Below are 19,608 nucleotides of genomic sequence, written 5' to 3'. Positions count from 1 at the left end.
TCTGATGGCTAAAGATCCAAACTGGACACACAAAAAAAAGACTTATGTCAAGTATAAATGTGTTTCAACAGGGTATATAACAAAAGCCTTTGTACTTGTTTTTACTGCACTACAAACTTAAAGTACAATATGTTAAAAACAAACAAACAAACAAAGAAAACCAAATGATTATATTCACAATAAAGTACTAATGCCTTAAAAGGAAATACTGCCCAGATAGTGAGGTACCAGAGAGGTTTGGACTCTGTGAGTGCTCAGTGTTTGGCTTACTTTGAAAAGCAGTGTTGTGAGACTGGTCAGGTGTGTCTGAGTAAGGGCAGTTGATTTGAGCACAACGACTCTCTCTCTCTCTCTCTCTCTCAGTTTGAATAACAGAGAGATCTGCATTTTTGATCATTAACTTTAATGCATAATGCCCAGGTAATGTTGTCTTTGATTGGAAGGGGATTTGGGACATTTTAAGGTTGGGTCAATGCCTTGAGCTCCTTGTCTTGATCCTAGAACTGTTTCTGAGCAGCTTTGCTGTGTGTGTGTGTGGGGCGGCACATTGTCCTGTTGGAGCTGTAAGGTTCTTGGTCTGCAACCATGTAAAGTGACATGAATAAATAAATAAATGCCATGACTCAAGGTTGTCCAGCAGAAAATTGTATTACAACGACATGCCCCAATTTAATTTTACTTATCACACAAGGTGCAAATCCTTCCGGTTGTAATATTGTGCTATTTCTAACGTGACCTTTGCCTTAACGTGATGGCATTCATTTATATAGTAAAATTATATGAACGCGGTGCTTTGTCCCATCTGTACTCGAATGTTCTTTTCCCCCCTATTTTTTATAGTAAAAGTGACCAGGATGATGTGAAATCTACCTATGAGACTGCGTGAGCTTAACAGAAGAAACGTTTACCTTTACTGCATTCTCAGTTGACGCAGGACTCCAAGCGGCTTAAACTTTAGAGTATCGCGAGAATTGATCAGCTGTTATGTCTGCGTGTTTTTTTTCCTCTCTCTTTTTTTTAAGACTGGTACTGGTCTGTCAAACACGTGGGGAGGAGAGTGTGACTTTCCACTAGTGTACGTTTCAAAAAGCTCACGTTGTTAGTGTTGCTATCATCGTTGCGGTACCGAGGACCCAAAAACATTGTAAGTAAAATAATTAGTCCGTGAAGGAAGTGGCACACTGAAAGAGACTGTTAGCTTTTAGTTTTCTATTTAATGCGTACATGGTTGCATGATTCAGTTTCATTGACATTTATGTGAGTATATTTCAGGGAAAAAAAACATTCACTGGCATTTCTACTGTTCTCTGTGGGTCGTCAAATGTTTATTGTGTCGCCATGTGATCCCATGTCATTGAAAAACTAGCCTACAAAGCAACTCCTCCTAACTTGCCATTCAGAACAGCACATGTAGCTTCTGTTGTAGAAGTTAAATTTCCGCACTTGCTTCGTTTTGTTGAGCGTGCACGTGCCAACGTAGGAGCATTGCTTCTCGGATAATAATAAATGCATTTTGGCCCACAGTTGGCAGTCATTGTCGCCAGGCCGGCTAGCAGGCTAGCATGAAGGTCTAAGGCCCATGCGGGGCATTGACAGTCTTTGGCTTCAAATGTCCTTTACCCCTGCATCGATTACAGATTCCCCCTCGTTGGTGCAGTTGGGTATAGTTAACGACTATGTATCACACAGCTTTATGTTGTGGCCCAGTACGTCTGTAATTCGGGGATATGAAACTCTGAAGTGGCTTTAATAATGTAGCCACCTACCAACATAGTCTAAAAATAATACAGTGGAGGGAACGTGCCATTAGCTTATATTTTTTCATGTTTAGCTAGCGTTAATTTTCATAAACATCAAAGCCACTGTGGTTGCTAGGTAGCTAACTTCATGCTTTGTATCCTGCACTGCGGCCTCCAAACTCCCCTATATGCATTTGTTATATGGGATTTGACATCTTACTGGCTGCAGGTTGTTCAGTTTAGTACGGGGCACAACTTCGCTGTTGGATATTTTGTAGAATCTGAAAAATTCGGCATTAAAAAGGACCTGTCAGCGTATCGTAAGCTAAAGTTGTTATAAATTGCTGCCTGCCTATGAGAGTCTAAGCATATATTTTTGCGCTTCTTTCGAAGGTTGTTTAGGTTTTAGTTGGCTAATGCAAAGAACTGAGAGGGATAACCTTATAAAGACAAAATGAATCGCTTGAGTCACAAATGAAAGTGGTATTTTGGTATCACAACGAATTAATTTTTCCTTACCATATAGTCATGTAACGTTAAACTTCGAGAATTATATATGAAGGTTCACATTGTGGCCTTTGTACTTCCTAGCTAGCTAATTGTGTTAGCCGGTGTTTGACGATGGCGTGAATGACCACACGCCACGCTTTTGTTTTGTTTTTATTATTATTATTATTTTTTGTGGGACAGAAAGCATCACCACTATCATTATTGGGAACTACACAATGTCCCGCAGTTGTAGTATTAAGACATAGCTAGCTGAACGCTTTTAGCATTTGAGTCGTTGCTGAAAGACAGCTGGGGTGTTGAGGCGCACCTTCTGTACATCACTGGGGCTTTGGTCACATGTAAACTGGACTCGTATGTGTCTGTAGCAACGATCAACGCCACCTAAGTTTAAAGTTGTTGGTAGCAGCATGGCTCCTGTATGGTCTTGACTTTTGGCCACAGGGCATGCAAGACTTGACAGCCTACTGTATTAATATCCAGATCTGTCTGTAATTCGCTTTGTAACTCACGTTTGTTTACATAAAATAATTTGGTTTTCATTTATGTAAAAACTGTCATGTTCATTGTTAATTTTTCTTAGTGATGACAGTGAGTCCCAAGGTTCATTTAACAGGCATGATGATGATTAAAGGGATATTGGAAAATGTATGACATGAAGAATAAAGTTTAAACGCAAACAGGTGGGAATTAAGTGACACTGAACTTGTTGGCATGAAGGTCTTTTGAGGCTACATAATAATTTTACACCAGTCTGTCTGTGCTGGCATGATGTAAGGGTTATAACATGTAAAATAGTTTTATCATTCCTGTTTGAACAGCCAAGGTCACAGTAAGAGACGATTTTACAGTTTATAGACAGTCTTGACTATAAGGCCAGGAAAGGAACCAATAAAGACTTGTCTGACTTGTAAGGACAGCTCTTCATTTGACAGCTTGTTGCTTCCATTGTGACCTTTATATGGTGAGTGAGTTGCCCTTGGATTTAACAGCAACACATACAAGCTACACATAAAGCCTGGGAGCTTCATGTGTAGCATCTTTGCTGGTCCTTTCTGGACAGATCTTGAATGTTACTCCTGGGACCTGCTGGAACCGCTCGCCCAGTTTGGGAGTCACTGCTGTAAGTGCTCTGAATGCCACTGGGACCACTGTTGCCTTTATCCTTCGTTTATTCTCTAGCTCCCCTCTGAGCCCTTGGCATTTCTCAAGCTTTACGTATTTCTTTTTCTTGATTTTTGCTTTCATTTGGTATAGCTACATGTACTACTATGGCTTTATTACTCTGCTTGTCCACTAGTAATATATCTGGTTGGTTAGCCATCGCCAGTTTGTCTGTGTGTATCTAGAAATCCCACAGGATTTTAGCTTGGTCATTTTCAACCACCCTGAGGGGCATATTCCATTTTGATCTTGGGACTTCCAGGCCACACTCTGCACACATGTTCCTGTATACTGTGCAACCCACCTTGTTACTGGGTTTCATGCAAGTTCCATGCATGTATCCAGGTAGCAGAGGTGGCTAATGTTTGCTCCATTCCATTGTCTATATCCATAGGCAGTCTTGGTAATGATTTGAGTGATTTGCACTTTTAACCTGAAATTTAATAAAATAAAGGACCCCCTATTCCACCTTGTATAAGTAGGTAGGTGATGCTGAGGATTGCCACTTTATCAGCATTAGCTTTCTGGCCAAGCTGTGAATTCCATTAAGTTCTTTTTAAAAGGACAGAGTTAGTCAAAAACCCTGCATCCAAAACAAAGCTATCAACACTTGGAGCATTATCCCTTTCAGTTACATTGAACAAGGTATGAGAGTTCTGACTGAAATCTTTGCAGAAAGGGACACCTCGAAAACATGAAGTTTCCAAATATGTTACTTTGGACCTTTGACTGCTTCTTCAAGGTCAAATAAGGTCAAATTTTCATTATGTCAACCTTTCATAAAATGCTTCATCTTTAAAACTATGCTTAAAATTCTACTTCTGTGTTTGTATTGGCAAGATTTAAAAAATTATACTGGTAAATAGTGATTCTAAATATCACATAGTTTTGATCCAACACGTTTGACCTCTGATCTCATTTTTATATTTCACATCTGCCTTTTCTCTTTTCTTTTTTTTTTAAAGATTGACCCCAAAAATGCATTGTATTCAGGGGTGGAAATTAACACCCACCACTGGGCAAATGCAGGTAAATTTATGAAGTGGCTTGTAAATTTGAGCAATAGACAAGCCACCACGGCAGGTTTAAATTTAAACAGAAAAAATGATGTTCAATTTGCACTCCTGACCTGTCTGGGGCAGCAATGCGCTTGGGTTGCTGCTAGTTTTTATTACCACTTTGAATCGCAGCACATTTAAAAACCTTTGCCCATGCAGCAGTATATTAATGACTAACATCATATTGTGGTTGGATTCTCCGTTGTTCATCTGACTAAAGTTTGACCCGTTTACTGCATCCTGCGATTGCATTTGTCCCTAACCATTGGGAATGGTCATGTTAACTTTTATGGAGTGAAAAAAGTTAGCAGTCATCCTCCAGCTTCACTGTGTTTATATTATGTTAACCATAGCTGCGTACCTAGCAACCACGTAGCACATCATTGTATGCTAGGTAGTTGACTTCAGTAACACTACAAACCTCACTACTGTTTAGTTTTTCAACATAAATGACAGAAATAATAGTTTAATTTTTCAGAAATCCCTCAGTCAGAACATGGTATATAATCTTTAGATCATAGGTGTCAAACTCTGGCCCGCGGGGCCAATTTTGGCCTGCAGCCTAATGACATTTGGCCCGCGAAGCCATACCAAATTATTATTAGAGCTGGCCTACTGTTATTATACAGCTAATATGTATATTGTTTAGTATTAAGCTTTGCTTGTTCCATATTCAGTTTTTCAGCAAAACTTGTTTGAGTCCATAAGAAGAGATTCATTCTTAAATCTGGAGGAAGGTTTTTTTTTTTTTCTTCTTCTTCAATAAACATCAATGTTAGCCCACGACCTTGTTCCAGTTTTGAATTTTGGCCCACTGTGTATTTGAGTTTGACACCCCTGCTTTAGATAGAAACTAGCGAGCTAACTTACTGCTAACTTCAGACTCCATTAAACTTCATAAATTAAACTTAATTTTTACACCTGCTAGAGGAGCCACACTGATCATTTTATTAAAGATGAAAGAATTGAGACAGTTTGTAACTCTGTGATGCTACAGTGTTTGTTTGACTTTGTGACCAGAAGTGGAGTTTGACGTTATTAGCAGTTTCCGGGTCCAAACTTCAAGACCCAATGGAAAACCAGTTGATCCGAGTCAAGTTGTGGCGAGTTTACAAATCAATATCTATTATTGGGGATGGAATCGAGAACTGGTTCTCAGTAGTCCAGTTCCATAGACTTGTTAGTCTGTTTTCCTGTCGATCCCGTTTATTGGTTCCATTTTTACTTGCACTACAATCAGCTGACTCAAGTTTGCCTGTCAGAGTAGGAAAACGGTGATCTCCATTTCTACCTTTTCATCTTTCTACAGTAGAATCACTGTGATGATTGCTTTAAAGTGTTTTTGTGCCGGTTTTTAACTTTGCTTTGTGCTGTCGGCTTCATTTTCATACTTAAATGTTAGAGAAGGGTCATAAATGTGTGTTCATAACAGGGATTTGTGCTGGTGTAATTAGCCTAGCCTAGGTTTATACTGTTAACTGGTGCAATTTATTTGCAGGAATGTAATGTTGTTGATATGCTGCTTAGCAATGGTGGTCACTGTCAAAGCAAAGAAGATGAGATCCCAGTTAAGGAATCAATGAGTGATATAGATGAGAGAATCAGAATCTACCAGAATAAACTAAATTCTTAGCAATTCTCACCCCTTCCTATTATCCATTACCTACTCCTTCAAAATTTCTGTGTAATCAAAGTCATGTTACCTGGATTTTATTGTTATTTTTTTTAAATTATATTATTGCACACAAAATGTCTAAGAAGAAGAAAAAAATGTATTAAACTAAAACAAAATACAATACTATTCCCTAAAAGTAAATAACACCCAGGTGGACGTTTCCACTCTTGGAGTGCTGCTTGAGGGTAAAACTGCTTCTGTGTCTGGACAGTAACTGACAGAAGTTTGAAGATATTTAACAAGCCAATGTGCATAATAATGAATCTGGTACTTTGAAAAACAAGCCTGGGCAGGGTTGGGAGGGTTTTTTTTTTTTTTTTTGTTTTGTTTTTTTTTAGTATTCCAAGTAGAAATGGTTTCTTCCAAATTGTTTTATAAAGCATGTGTGGGATGCCCTCTGGGCCTGGTCTTTGCTGTTTTGTAAAGATTTAAATGAAACATCAGTAATGGGACAATAGAATTCCTCATTCACATTTAGCAGTTGCAGTTCGGCACAGCATTTTAAAAAGACAAACAAACACAAAAAGCAAGAATTCCACTTGCACTGGAGGTTCACTTGAGGAATAATGGGCAGGGAAAAGGAACCAGATCAACCTTATTTACAAATCGAGATTGAGTGGCCGGTCCATGATGGAATGCAAGCATAAAGCCAAATCTTGTTAATGTGATCATTTGAGAACAAGATGACATAGATTTTGAAATTCATATTATCTGCTAGGAGGCTGCTCCAGTCTTTCTCTCATCTACAGCACAGACCATTAAAAATGGAACAAAATGCAATATTGTTGCAAACATGACAAGACCTCTGTCCATTTGTCACATGAGGACTGAAGTAATCCTGGCTGCTGTGGAGCCAGAGGCAGGGTATAACTGAGACGGGTAGTTTGTCACAAGAGCGAAATACTGGCAGAAAATGAGTACTCTTGTAAACCTGTGAGTAATGTTTTATAGCTCAACACTTGTCTTCTTTTCTAATGTGACAATTTATCACATCTGAGCTCTGAATAGGAAGGGGAGTCTAATCTGTTTCTCAGTAGTTCAATTCCTTGGAATTGTTAGTCAACGCTAATCGGCTCCACTTGCACTATACTCAACAGATTTCAGTTTATGCCACAGGAGGAAAATAATGATGTCATCTACAAGGAGCAGAAAGCTAAACTCACCTGCAAATGCCACTTACATCCACTGCTTAGTTACATAATGCAATGATTGACTGCGTAGTTTGCAAACATCCAAAGCTGTCGGATGAAACTGTAACAGCTGTGCAGGATAACAGAACAGCTGCAGTTATCCAGAGCTTGTTAAAACTATACTTCCTAAAGCTTATGCTTGGGTTTTTGTTTTTAAGCATGGCATCATTTGCATCTCTCTTTAGACCTCATAGCCATTTATTCATAGCTATAAAGTGTGGCTGTAGTACCAATAAAATTACTATAATACACATGCTATACCTCCCCTGACAAAGACCTTGTACCCTTTTCTTCTCTTGGAACATCCAAGAGGTTATTTAGATGAATAGAAGTTGAACATCAAACAGGAATGTAATTGGTGAATCAAAATACATTTCAAGGTTGACATCAAATTTACCACTTGTGTGCAAGCAACTCTCTTAATGTCAGGAATTCTAGAATTTAATTTCTGACTAGAATTCATTTCTAAATCAGCCTGTAGTCAATAAGCATGGTTTTCACACATCCGTAAGAAGTTGCATTTAGCTTGAAATGTTCCTCATACAAATGTTTGTGTGCTGTTGTGGCTTTCAGGTGTAGCTGCTAGTGTCTTGAGGAAATGCCACTGAGGTTTCGCTCTGTTGTACCCTATACACTGCCCGGAGTACTCGCACTGATTGGATGGTGGTGGTACATCTCACGAAAGAGAGAGCGGCTCATCAACCATGACAGGACTGAGGGAACTCCAACCACTACGGACCTTAAAACATCTTCAGCAGATGGTAGCAATGGTTTGGTGGAGAAAGACACTGTATCCCCCACAAATGACACAGACAGCCCCATTCACAGACCTCCAAATGCCAGTAACCAGAGAACACAACATGAAAACATTTCACAGATCCATTTCCAGCACACTGAAGCATCACCGTCACTGGCACAAAGTTCTGAAAAGTTTTCATGTAATTCTGAGAGAATGAAACAAGGAGTCCATAGGCCTCCACAGTCAGCACTGCCATCACTTGATAAAGATGACAGCTTGCAGGTATCATCAAAAGACCGTAAAGACCCAGAGAGGAGCTTGTCACTTGCCTTGGGAACAGAGCTCAACCTAGTGAAAGATCCAGTATCTGATCTAGAAAGAGCCACATTTTCCTATCAGTCTACCAAAGTCACCAGCTCCTTTCCCACAACATCGCTGCTTTCTGGTGCAGAGAGACCAGACCCGGAGGGGGAAGTTGCAAAGAACCACAGCACTAATAATACACAAGATGAAATGATTGGTTGGGATGAGCATGCATCCAATGTAGAGAGGGTGGACCCATCAGAAGCAGACTCTCTGGATACACCTCCACCAGTGCCGGATTTTCACCAACACATTCTGTCCAGCACACCAACTGACCCAGTCCTGGCCTCTACATCCCTAAGTATTGTCCAGAACACAACAGCAGTAACACCAGAGGACATATTGGTACACGGTAGCCCTGGAGAGGAGCATGATCTTGAGGATCTTGCTGCTCGACTTATAACTAAGGTCATCTCAGCTGCCACCCAGGAAGTCCTTAGTGTCACAAGTTGCCAGGTTGTGGACAAAAGTCTGCCTAACTGCAGTAGTGGTGGACTATACCCAGAGCTCGAGCCAATCATAGCAACACAGAAACACCATCATCTCTCGACAAGCCCTTCTCAGGTAGGCTGTGATTGTAGAGAGGCAACAGAAAAAGAAGCGCAAGCAGTGCCTAATGGCTGCTCCTCATCTCCAGTATGGAAATCTGTTGATGTCAGTCACATAAATCATCAGAAAAATGCTGTTCACAGCAGCCACTGGTCAACACAGCTGCCCCAAGAAGCACAAACCTCACCTGTGTTGAACATTAAACTAAAAGGTGACGAGGCTGCTCCGCTGGCCGAGGACTCGGCCTGCAGCACCTGCCACTCTGAGGATGGCATTAGCAGCGAGGATCTTCAAAGCAGCTTGTTTGACAACCAAAGTGATGTGATCCAGCTTACAGACCTCTCTGCAGGAGAAGCGGCACAGGGCCAGGTGCAGGCTGAGAGTTTGACAGAGGGCTTAGTTTTGTCTGCAACTGAAGAAGACTCTTTGGATGCAGCGTGTGAGATAAAGGGGCTAAATGCAGTAGGTGTAAGGAATGGAGCTCATGGGACATGTGAAGTAGAGACGGATCAATCTGGAGGTGAGATTCTCTCTCACTGACTTTTATATGTTTGTCATGATAGCTAATTTTTATTTTATTTTTTATTTGAAGAATGATAACAGTGAGTTAAGAAATGTGGTGTACATCAGCAGATGCAGTATTAGTAGTAATTTGTTACACAAACTCATAACTCGGAACATATAGAGGCTCATTTGGCCTTTTTTTTTTTTTGCAGTGTATTCCCGGTTATCGAGCAGTGGGTCAAAAAGTGCCCAAGAATGTGATGCCTGTTAACAAACATGTAAATTAGGACAGTGACAAGATCAAAACTGATGATGCCGGGAATCTGAAAATTCAGATGCTGTCATGCTGAGATTGATTGTTTCCATTGCCAGGTTCTGATGTAAACAGTATGGACTCTGTGGATAGCGGATGCACTATGGGTGCCCTAGAGAGTAAGGGCAACCATGCTGCCTCAAGCACTGGGCTGATCATCTGGGAGATTGAGGTACCAAAGGTGAGTAAAGACAATTCATGTGAAATACAAAACCATATATTTTATCCATGATTTCAACGCTGTACACCTCACACTACTCAATTAAAATGTTAATGTATTGTATGCAGGAATGCTATCATGATTCTACAACTAGGCAAATTTACTTTTCATAATTGTAATGCATTCATAAGAAAGCAACTTAAATATGACCCTGATTAGTGGATTTTGCAAGACATTCTTGTTTGGTTAATTGGGCACATGTGAGGTAGATGACTTTTTATTGCATATAGAATAAAATCCTGTCTGAATGAGTGTAAATGCCTGTCCATATTGGCGATTCTTCTCATCAGCATCAGGAATATTTTGAAATATTTTATTAAAAAATATAAATATAAAGAAATAAAAATACTTTTGTTTTGAAGTAGAAGTATAGCAAGCTTTTGACATAACTGTGTGACACTTGGAGTTGGTGGTTCGCTCCTGTATTGAAGATGTAATGAAAGAATAGCTGTAAAAATCAGGGTCACTGGACGAGCACCAAATTTGGCCAATGCCTATCTACTTTGAGGTACTGTAATTTTATTAAGGTAAACTTTTACATGGCTTCATTGGGTATAGTAAAATTACTGTACAAAAAAATTGCTTATTATGGAATTACCAGTAACTGAAACAAATCTTCCCAACAACTGGCAGCCAACTGGGTTGAATAGAATGTTGGACCACTCAGGACCGTAAGTAAAGGGGAAAAAACTTTTTTTTTTTTTTTTTTTTTTATTGGTTACAATCACATTAGAATTCTGAATATCCTCTGACATTAACATTAGCAAACAAACTGGGCTTTGTGACATGCGTTTTCAAAGCTGAGCAGTTGTCTATATTGCGTATTTAAAATATTTTGTCATAACTTGGTAGGCAGCATGCTAGTGGGTTTGATTAAATGTTCATTTAAACGGTTTAAAGGAACTGTCCTGTTTACTCAGCATTGTCTGTTCTACCTGTCCTGTTGTACCAGCATCTTGTAGGGAGGCTTATTGGAAAGCAAGGTCGATATGTGAGTTTCCTAAAGCAGAACTCTGGAGCAAAGATCTACATTTCTACCTTGCCTTATACACAGGAGTTCCAGATTTGTCACATAGAAGGTGAGTACTGAGGGGTTTGTCCCCACATCTTTCCATCTTCTTTAGAGATTTGTGAACAAATGTGATTTTTGACCATAGGAGAAAAGCGCAAGCATTTTAAACTCCTGTTTCTTACTTGTTCGTTTGGACTAGTGGTAAAATTTGACCTTGCGTGATCTTTTTCTAGGGACACAGCAGCAGGTCGACAAAGCCCTGTCGTTGATTGGGAAGAAATTTAAAGACCTGGACCTCAACAATCTATATGCTGCACCACCACCTCCACTTACATTACCATCTCTTCCCATGACTTCATGGGTGAGGAAAAATACTTGTGTTAATGATACTTTTTTTTTACCCCTCCACTGTAAGGCGGATGGGATATTGTCACTCCGTCGAGCAAGCATGTGGAAAAGACACCCAAGTTTGTGAATGCGATAACGAGGCGATGTAGGAGCTTCAAACTGATACCATAGGTGTATCTACTAAAAGTCTTGTATAATTTTGAATCTGTGACCCTGACCTCAAGGCCTAAGGTCAAACTCTGAAACTCTTGTGAATGTGAAACCTCGAACAAGGCAACATAGGATTTTGACACTGATACCGTAGGCATGTCTACCAGGAAGCTGAGGGGTAGCACTGGCGGCTGCCAGTATTTTTACTATGATTATTGTAAGTTAAAGAGAGATTTTATATTCTCCTTTTGCATTATCATTTACAGAAAATGAATACATTTGTACAACATTGAAACTGCTTTCCCATTTTACACACAGCTCAGTCTTTAGACTTGAGAAATTGAGTCATGAAGACGTGTATGAATGCATCAGTTCATAAATGTTAGTTAGCAGGGACATGTTCCATCATTTGTTTTAATAGTTCTGTGGGTTCTTTCATTTTGCCTAAGAAAAAATGTTTACAAATTTAGTCCTGGGTTTTCCATTAACCTTACCTCACCTGCTTATAGTGCTGATTTATACCCTGTCTGTCCCTCTGTTATAAATATGTTGGTGTAACTGTACAGTTCTTCAAAAACTGTTTATGGAAGACGACCACAGTGATTGTCTGTTTGAGTAATAATGGACTATGACAGAGCTTCCCAAAGTCTGGGGCCCGCCCCCTAGGGAGGGCGCAGAGCCATTGCAGGGGGTGTGCAGTATGAAAAGGCAAAAAACAAACACAAAAAAACACTCTTGGACACTGCTAGCACGGGGCGCCCACAGAAACGCAAAGCAGGAGATGAAGCATCGCTGAATAGGTTTCCAAACCAACTTCATTCTAAGCCAAAGACTAGAAAATATGGTGAAGCATATCTTCCCTTTGGTTTCACCTGCACAAGTGCTGAGGTAGGTCTCCCCTTCAGAATTGGGTTTCCCTTTGTTGGGAGCAGCGCTGGGCTCTTCAAATCACGGACAAACAGGATCCCACATTCTTGATTTTTAGTTCACAAACACTTTTTATAATAACTAACTACTCCTGACATTTTGGAGATGTTAGCTCTTTATACAGTAAAGTTACAGCGGGATAAAAATAATATCAGGCTGATCCTGCCACGATTTGTTCCCCCGGTTCAAATCACAGACAAACAGGATCTCACAGCTGTTTATGTTTTTGAACCCGTTTTGCACAGAGAGATATTTTTTGAAAAATGCATTGACAGCAATGTTGAATATTATTACACAGGAAAAAACAACTACACGTAAAATAATCACACGGTGACGCCTCTGCCTTTGTAAATGGAGGGACAGTAACTGTGTGTGTGTGTGTGTGTATGTAAGCGTGTAAAACAGCAGATATTCAGATTAACAGTATTTTGTCTCTATCTGCCATTCTGCAATTCATCTCATGTAAACAATAACGTGGCCACGGCGTGACGTGAAAAAAGACACATACCTTTGACATTGCGTGACGAACTCTGTATTCCTCGTCCACACGTGTGGACGAAACAGCTGTGTTTTCAAAAATACCCGTGTAGGTGTGGATGTAGTGTAAAAGAGTTAGTAGTTTATTTTATTACTACTTGTAATTTATTGCAGATTACTTGTATTTGCTTAATTGTTTACCAAATGTTTGAGGTGTGACATAAACCGCAATGGAGCAAAATATGGGTGTGTGTGGTTGGAGGATGTGTTTGTGCGTGCGCGGGGGGGGACTTTTTTTTTCTTTCTTGTAAAACACAGGGGGGCCTAGCCAAAAAAAAAAAAGTTTGGGAACCTGTGTGTGTGTGTGTGTGTGTGTGTGTGTGTGTTTTCTTCATTGGTCACTATTAAGGATTCAGGTGAATTGGTATTATTTAGAAAGCATAGTAGATGAAGAAACGGTATGGAAGCAAACCTCGGTGTGAAGCTCTGCATCATGCTGTTCTTTTCATTTAACACAAAGTGACTTGAAGAAATATTTTGTTAATTTTAACTTAAGTATAAACCAGTTGTGAACATTAATAAGAATATTTTGATTCAGATGTATTACAAGGACTAGAAACATCATACTTATTCTTCATCATACATTTTTAGCGTTAAAGTAGTAAAGCTAAAGTGTTTTAAGTCCTTAGAGTGATGAATTATTTGGGTATGCTGATATAAAGTATAAATGAGACTGCATTAATTTATTTTAAGGTTTGAGAGAGTTGTTTGTAGTTTTATGCATGACCAACATTTGTTTGATATTTGTCTTCTCAGCTTCTCCTTCCAAGTGGAGTCACAGTTGAAGTGATAGTGGTGAACATCGTGTCAGCTGGTCACGTCTTTGTCCAGCAACACACCCACCCCACGTACCATGCCTTGCGAAGCCTTGACCAGCAGATGTTCCTTTGCTACTCACAGCCAGGCACCCCTGCCTTGCCCTCACCTGCTGAAAGTAAGCTTAGTTGTACTGTGGATACTGCTAAATGTGTAAAATTTTAGTAAACATGCGCAACTATAGGTTGTTTTAATGAAACTTTGACATTTAGTTTATGGTTAATTTAAAATAATCTTCACTGCATCGGTGAAGCTGTAGTTCACTTAGCTCAGCTTTCTAGTTAAGCAAGTTTTGTTTAGTTTTTTTAAATTGCAAATACATTTTTAGTAAACTAACAAGGTCCCTGTGCTTTTGTTTATTCTTTTTCTACATGAAAGTAACCCAGTTTGATACATGGCTGAAATAAGCTAATTGTCACATGCAGTGATTTGTTTTTGTTTTTTTTCAGAACTTCTTAACAACAAGCTAATTTAGTAAAGGTCATTCAGCTACTTTTAGCTTTTATTCTGTTTTTGTTTTTTGTCTCTTTTCTGTTATCCAGTTGGTGTGATCTGTGCAGCTCCTGCAGTTGAAGGAGCCTGGTGGAGAGCTCAGGTCATCACCTTCTACAAAGAATCGAATGAAGTGGAGATCAGATACGTTGACTATGGAGGCTATGACAGAGTTAAGATTGACTCACTACGGCAAATAAGGTTATTATAAGAGATCTCACCGTATTAAAACTTGTATTCTAAGATGGCGTCATTTAGAGTGTTTGCTTTATAAAACGTGCCTCACTAACACAAGCACTTTTTTTTTCCTGTGCTTAAGTGCTTTCTATCTAACATTCATGCTCCTCAAGAGCAACTTGGTAGATATTACGCATGCAGACTGGAACAGCCAGTAGATTACCTCCCATCCCCAAACAAAGCATTTGCTGATCAGACAGTTTAGTTGTTGTGTGATTCTGGTATTTGTAATACCTTTTTATTTGATTCAGAATTAAGAAGTGTTAATGCCAAAGTCAGCGAGAAACTAACTAATCTCCTGCAAGGTAAAGTTGCTGCAGAAAGTTATCCCAACATGCAGACTAGAGAAGCTGGGAATCAAAATGCCAATGTTCTGATTAGTAGATGACCCACTCTCCCACATCAAAACTTTTTGCTGTGGGGCACACTCAGTTCTTGAACTTTCTAATGCCCTAACCTGAAATTATGGAGTTTTTTGAAAGGTAAGGTTAGCCCATTTGGCATTAGTTGTATGTATATATCCACATTTATAATGGCAAATAAATAAAGGTGCACAAAAGATTATGGTTGTTGATGTTGTAGAGTTTATCCACCAGAGGGTATTCTACTTCTGTTGGCAACAGGTTCTAAGGCCTGAGTTAGACTTCTGTAGTAAAACCTACGAGTGAATCTACATGAATGGACAACATTACTCAGTGCTGCATTATTTGCTAATTACCTTGTGGTTGTGTCCCAGTGTTTTATGTGTATTTATGGATTTTGGTCGTAGAGAAGCCCAGACTTCCTTCACCCCGACCTCTTCTTCTAGCTTGTATTGTCAGACACAGATGTTCCCAAGCCAGCTAAGGGATCTTATCTCTCCAGTGAGTATTGGGTCTGCCCCAGGAAATCCTTCCAGTAGAACATACCCCACTTAGGAGGTATCCAGCAGGCATGCTAGTCAGATGCCTGAACCACCTCAACTGGCTCATTTCAGTGTCCTTTCAGCAGCTCTACTTTGCCCCTCTTGAATGAAAGAGTTCCTCACTCGATCTCCAAGGGAGAGCCCGGTCACTCGTTAAAGGAAATGTTCCCCTCTCCTTGCAAGTGTCAGCAAGACCCATAGATACTATCCCCTCCTTGGAGGATTCCAAGTAACTCATCCCTGGCCCGTATGGGGCACTTTTCCAGTCTTTGCCCTTTTCTGCCTGTGAGCCATGGTTTAGGGCTTGGAGGTGATGTAAAGCCAACAGAACCACATTATGTGCAAAACATGAAGATGAAATCCTCCGGCCTTGAGAGCTTTTTGCCATTGAAACCCCGAGGGATGCAGTCAAATCCCATTTCCAGGTTAACAAAACTCATCTAGACTGGGTGGACAAACGCCTATGCACCCTTGAATGTCGTTGAGAGGATACAGACCTGGTTTCAGTGCAGGGACACTGGACCCTAATTTGTGTTGCATATGGGTTATCTGAATCACTTTGTCTGACCCTCCACTCAGGACTAATTTGCCATGGGGAAACAGTAACAGGGGGCAACTTGCCCCTGGCAGCATAGCTTCTGGGATCACTAGAACACAAACCCCTCCACCATGATAAAGTGGTGGTTCATGGAGCAGCTTATGGAGACATTAATTTATTATTTGTAATATTTGGGGGTGGCTACTAGGCCACCTGGTCAAGGTTGGTGGTCCAGTTTGCATGCCAAATAGTTTTGGGCAAGATACTAATCCCAAGTTGCTCTCTGATGCATCCATCAGAATATGAAAGCGTGTGAATGTTGGATAGAAAGCACTAAAAGCTTAGAAAGAAAAAAAGTGCTTGTGTGACTGGGTGAATGAGGCAAGTTGTGTAAAGTGCTTTTAGTGCTCAGAGTAGAAAAGCGATATAAATGAACTATCAAAAACTGAAAGTAACCAGAAATGCATAATAAGCTTCTGGGGTATGGAGCAGATTGCCTCAATGCTGCTGACCAATGTGTAGTTAAGAAATGCACATCAGGTTGCATGATAGGTTGTGGTGTAGAATTTCAGAGCAGGTTGTGGTTACAATGTAGCTAAAGCATGGATTTCTTACTGAAGCAGAATTGTTCAGTAACACAACTGATATGACCAAAGTTGAGCAAAGCATAACTGAATAATACATGACGTGCGTGTGTGCGACAGAGTGAGAAAAATCTGCCAAACCAAATGTTTGTCGTCCGAATCAGTCAGTCTGTAGTTAGACTGTTTGCTGTGGTTGGATATACAAGGAGTTCCTACAGATTTCTCTAGCTGTTTGAGAAAAGGTCTGCTAGTGGGAAAAAATCTTTTTAGGCAAATTCAAGAAGATTATCAGCAGAATTTGTTTTGTGTGTTGTAGTTGACAAAATAAGTATATTGAGAATAATTTTATAAGTTAAACAGTCAGTGTAGCTAGTGTTAAAGGTCACGTTATCATTTAGCGCAGTCGAAAAAAATATATTTATTAAACTGCAAAGTGTGTATATACACTAGTCCAAGTCTGCTCATTGTTATTTTCCAGGTCTGACTTTGTGACACTACCATTTCAAGGTGCTGAAGTATTACTCGACAACATTGCACCACTACCAGGTACAGTTTGGAAAAGTCTTTGGGGAGATAGTGGTGTACCTACCTAATGTCAGTGGCAATTTGTTAAAACAAAGTATAAACTTTGCCTTATGAAACCTGCAGATACTCTTTTGCTGGAAGGATACCTGCTGTGTTGTTCTGAAATGTGTTTAAATTGTCTGTGATCAGGAGAGGATCGTTTTTCAGCTGAGGCCACATCAGAGCTGGAGGAAATGACCAGAGGAGTCTCATTGCTTGCGCAGGTGAGACCACCATTCTCAGTGACTTTTTGCAATGTAGAAAAGTTGGGCATTACTAAGTTGCGTGTTTGTTTTGGGGTTTTTTTTGTTTTGTTTTTTTGCTGAAGGTCTCCAGCTATGATAACAACACAGGCCTCCCGCTGGTCCACCTGTGGAACATGGTTGGAGATGAGGTATGACATAAGTCTTGGATCCTTGCCACTGTTTTCATGTTACCTCTGTACCTCTAATATCTTAATTAATGATTCTAATCCTATTCCTTTAAGACGCAAGTCACTGATCATTTTGTTTCTTCCCCTCTTTCCCCAGCATAGTCTGGGATAGTCAAATATGCACTGCTATGATGCCACTTTTTTAAAATGAAAACTTGATTTAAAGTTAAATTAAGTGTAAAGTAGTTTTTTTTTTAATTTGTTTTTTTTTAATTGGTGACAATGATGCTTATTTAATTGATGCCCAAAACCTCAGGCAGCAAGCACAATTATCCTTTTTTTTTTTTTTTTTTTCATGTATTTGATTTTTTTTTAGTTGTTCCCAGCTAGAAAGACCCCAGAGAGTAAAGGCTGGGATCTCTTTAAACGACTGGTCTCAAACACACTTTCTTTAAATCATCTGATAATCCATCAGAACACTGACAACGTAGAAGAGAATAGAGAGAGAGAGAGAGATGATTACTGATATTACACAATATACACACATAAATGCATAAGGCATCCTGAATTGGTTTTAACTGTAGTGATTCACTGACTGTTGGTCTTCTTTTTGCAGGTTATATCTGTGAACCGTACACTGGCAGAGAGGGGCCTGGGTGTTTGGGTGGATGGATTTTGAACTTGCATGGTCTCTCAACTTCATCAAACAGTTCACTTGACCTAAAAAAACTAAAAAACAAAAATTCCCTCCTCTCATGCTATTGCCCCTTCTCCTCCTTCCCCTCCTTTAAAAAGAAATGCATTGTTTGCAGGTATCATGGACATGATGAACAAGAACATAACGCTACTTTAATATGACAGCCTTCCATTTTTGTTCTTGCGTTAAAATAGGAGAAAGGAATTTGTCTTTTAAAAAAACAAAAAAAACTTTTGCACACTGACAGTGGATCGAGTGAAAGGACAGGTACCTGCATCAGTCTAATGTAGTCATCTGTAGGTTAGTGCATTTCAAAGCTGCCTGGCTTGTTGCCTGGAGTGAAAGTGGGGGACACAAAGCTTACAGCACTGCAAAGTGTAGAGATGGTCAGACAGTGTTCCCTGTGGGAGCACTGAGCTAATCTACCCGGCCCTGCGGCCTCAGAGCTCGGACTTCTCTCTGGTCTCCTTTAGCAAGGACAGAGGAACTACCTTGTTGCTTTTTGCTTTGTTTTTCTCCATGAAGCTGATTTGCAATACCAAATAATGACCATAAATGACCTACCATACAAAATGTGGCTGAATGATTGCTCTACATGTTGGCAGGATTTTTTTGTTGTTTTTTTTGTTTGTTTGTTTGTTTGTGTGTGTGTGGGGTGGGGGGGGGGGGTGTCCAGGTCCAGATTTTTCATCTGAGGAAGCAGATCGTTACTTTGGGGCAATGCAAGTTCCTCAATGCGAGATGTTCAGTTTGGCTGACAAAACTACAGATTGATTTTTGAGGTGCTGTTTAAAAAAAACAAATGAAATAAAAAAATCAGTCTATTTAGTCTCCCCCATTCCTGAAGGTTGATTATTTTATACACAAAAGGTGAAATGAACCATATGCAAGCTTGTGATTGAATGTACTGTATTTTCAAAACTACCAAATGGTTAAAAATCAGACTTAACGACTAAATTCAGTTAGTGTCATGAGTTTCCATTTACGGTGGAGACTTTCTGCCTGTTGTGACACAGAGGGATTTCTTCTACACTTGACAGAAGGCCATACTTCAGTACTTCTAGTCAGACATGTTGAGGGATATCTTCAGCTTCACTGAGCCATGATAAGCAGGCTCAACAACTGGCTTTGTTAACTAAATATACTCATGCGAACAAGTTGAGTTCTAATTTACAAATTACATGATCGCAGCTGTGAATGAAGTACCTAATGTGACAGACTGAAACTGACCTGATGTGTCAGAAGCTATATTTGGAGGAATATATATAAATATATATTTGACTTAAATCCAGAAGGTGTTATAACACAGAAGAACATGTTTATGTATTTAAAGTTGCCTGTACATGTAAAAACTCCTACACGTCTTTCATTTTGGTTGGCTTTAACCATTTAATATATATTAACTGAC

The 19,608-nt window shown here is 39.7% G+C and overlaps 1 protein-coding gene across 3 annotated transcripts; it reads left to right on the top strand.

Moving 5' to 3' along the window:
* Positions 1–921: 921 nt before the first annotated feature.
* Positions 922–18,626, top strand: akap1b (A kinase (PRKA) anchor protein 1b). 3 transcript variants are annotated; one of them, XM_085479079.1, is made up of 13 exons: positions 2,107–2,929; positions 3,068–3,210; positions 3,310–3,369; positions 7,907–9,504; positions 9,861–9,982; positions 10,974–11,100; positions 11,267–11,394; positions 13,752–13,929; positions 14,354–14,504; positions 17,045–17,112; positions 17,281–17,354; positions 17,459–17,524; positions 18,120–18,626. In XM_085479079.1, the coding sequence occupies exons 4-13, from the start codon at positions 7,932–7,934 to the stop codon at positions 18,180–18,182; spliced, it is 2,550 nt and encodes an 849-aa protein (XP_085335205.1). In that variant the 5' UTR covers positions 2,107–2,929; positions 3,068–3,210; positions 3,310–3,369; positions 7,907–7,931; the 3' UTR covers positions 18,183–18,626. The 3 variants fall into 3 exon arrangements, with proteins under 3 accessions (XP_085335204.1, XP_085335206.1, XP_085335205.1); XM_085479078.1 differs by lacking the exons at positions 2,107–2,929; positions 3,068–3,210; positions 3,310–3,369 and adding an exon at positions 922–1,144; XM_085479080.1 differs by lacking the exons at positions 2,107–2,929; positions 3,068–3,210; positions 3,310–3,369 and adding an exon at positions 1,888–2,059.
* Positions 18,627–19,608: the final 982 nt, after the last annotated feature.

Source organism: Copadichromis virginalis, linkage group LG14 (assembly GCF_057382275.1).
Source record: "Copadichromis virginalis isolate Kocher_CV1m ecotype Utaka linkage group LG14, C_Virginalis_male_GT1.1, whole genome shotgun sequence".
Classification (NCBI taxonomy): Eukaryota; Metazoa; Chordata; class Actinopteri; order Cichliformes; family Cichlidae; genus Copadichromis; species Copadichromis virginalis.
This window is presented reverse-complemented; position numbering and strand designations above follow the sequence as displayed.

Excerpts from the sequence above, each read along its gene's own strand:
- akap1b (XM_085479078.1), top strand. The coding sequence starts at position 7,932 with ATGCCACTGAGGTTTCGCTCTGTTGTACCCTATACACTGCCCGGAGTA. Across the intron at positions 9,505-9,860 it reads AGAGACGGATCAATCTGGAG|GTTCTGATGTAAACAGTATG; the intron begins GTGAGATTCTCT and ends TTCCATTGCCAG. Across the intron at positions 11,395-13,751 it reads CTCTTCCCATGACTTCATGG|CTTCTCCTTCCAAGTGGAGT; the intron begins GTGAGGAAAAAT and ends TTGTCTTCTCAG.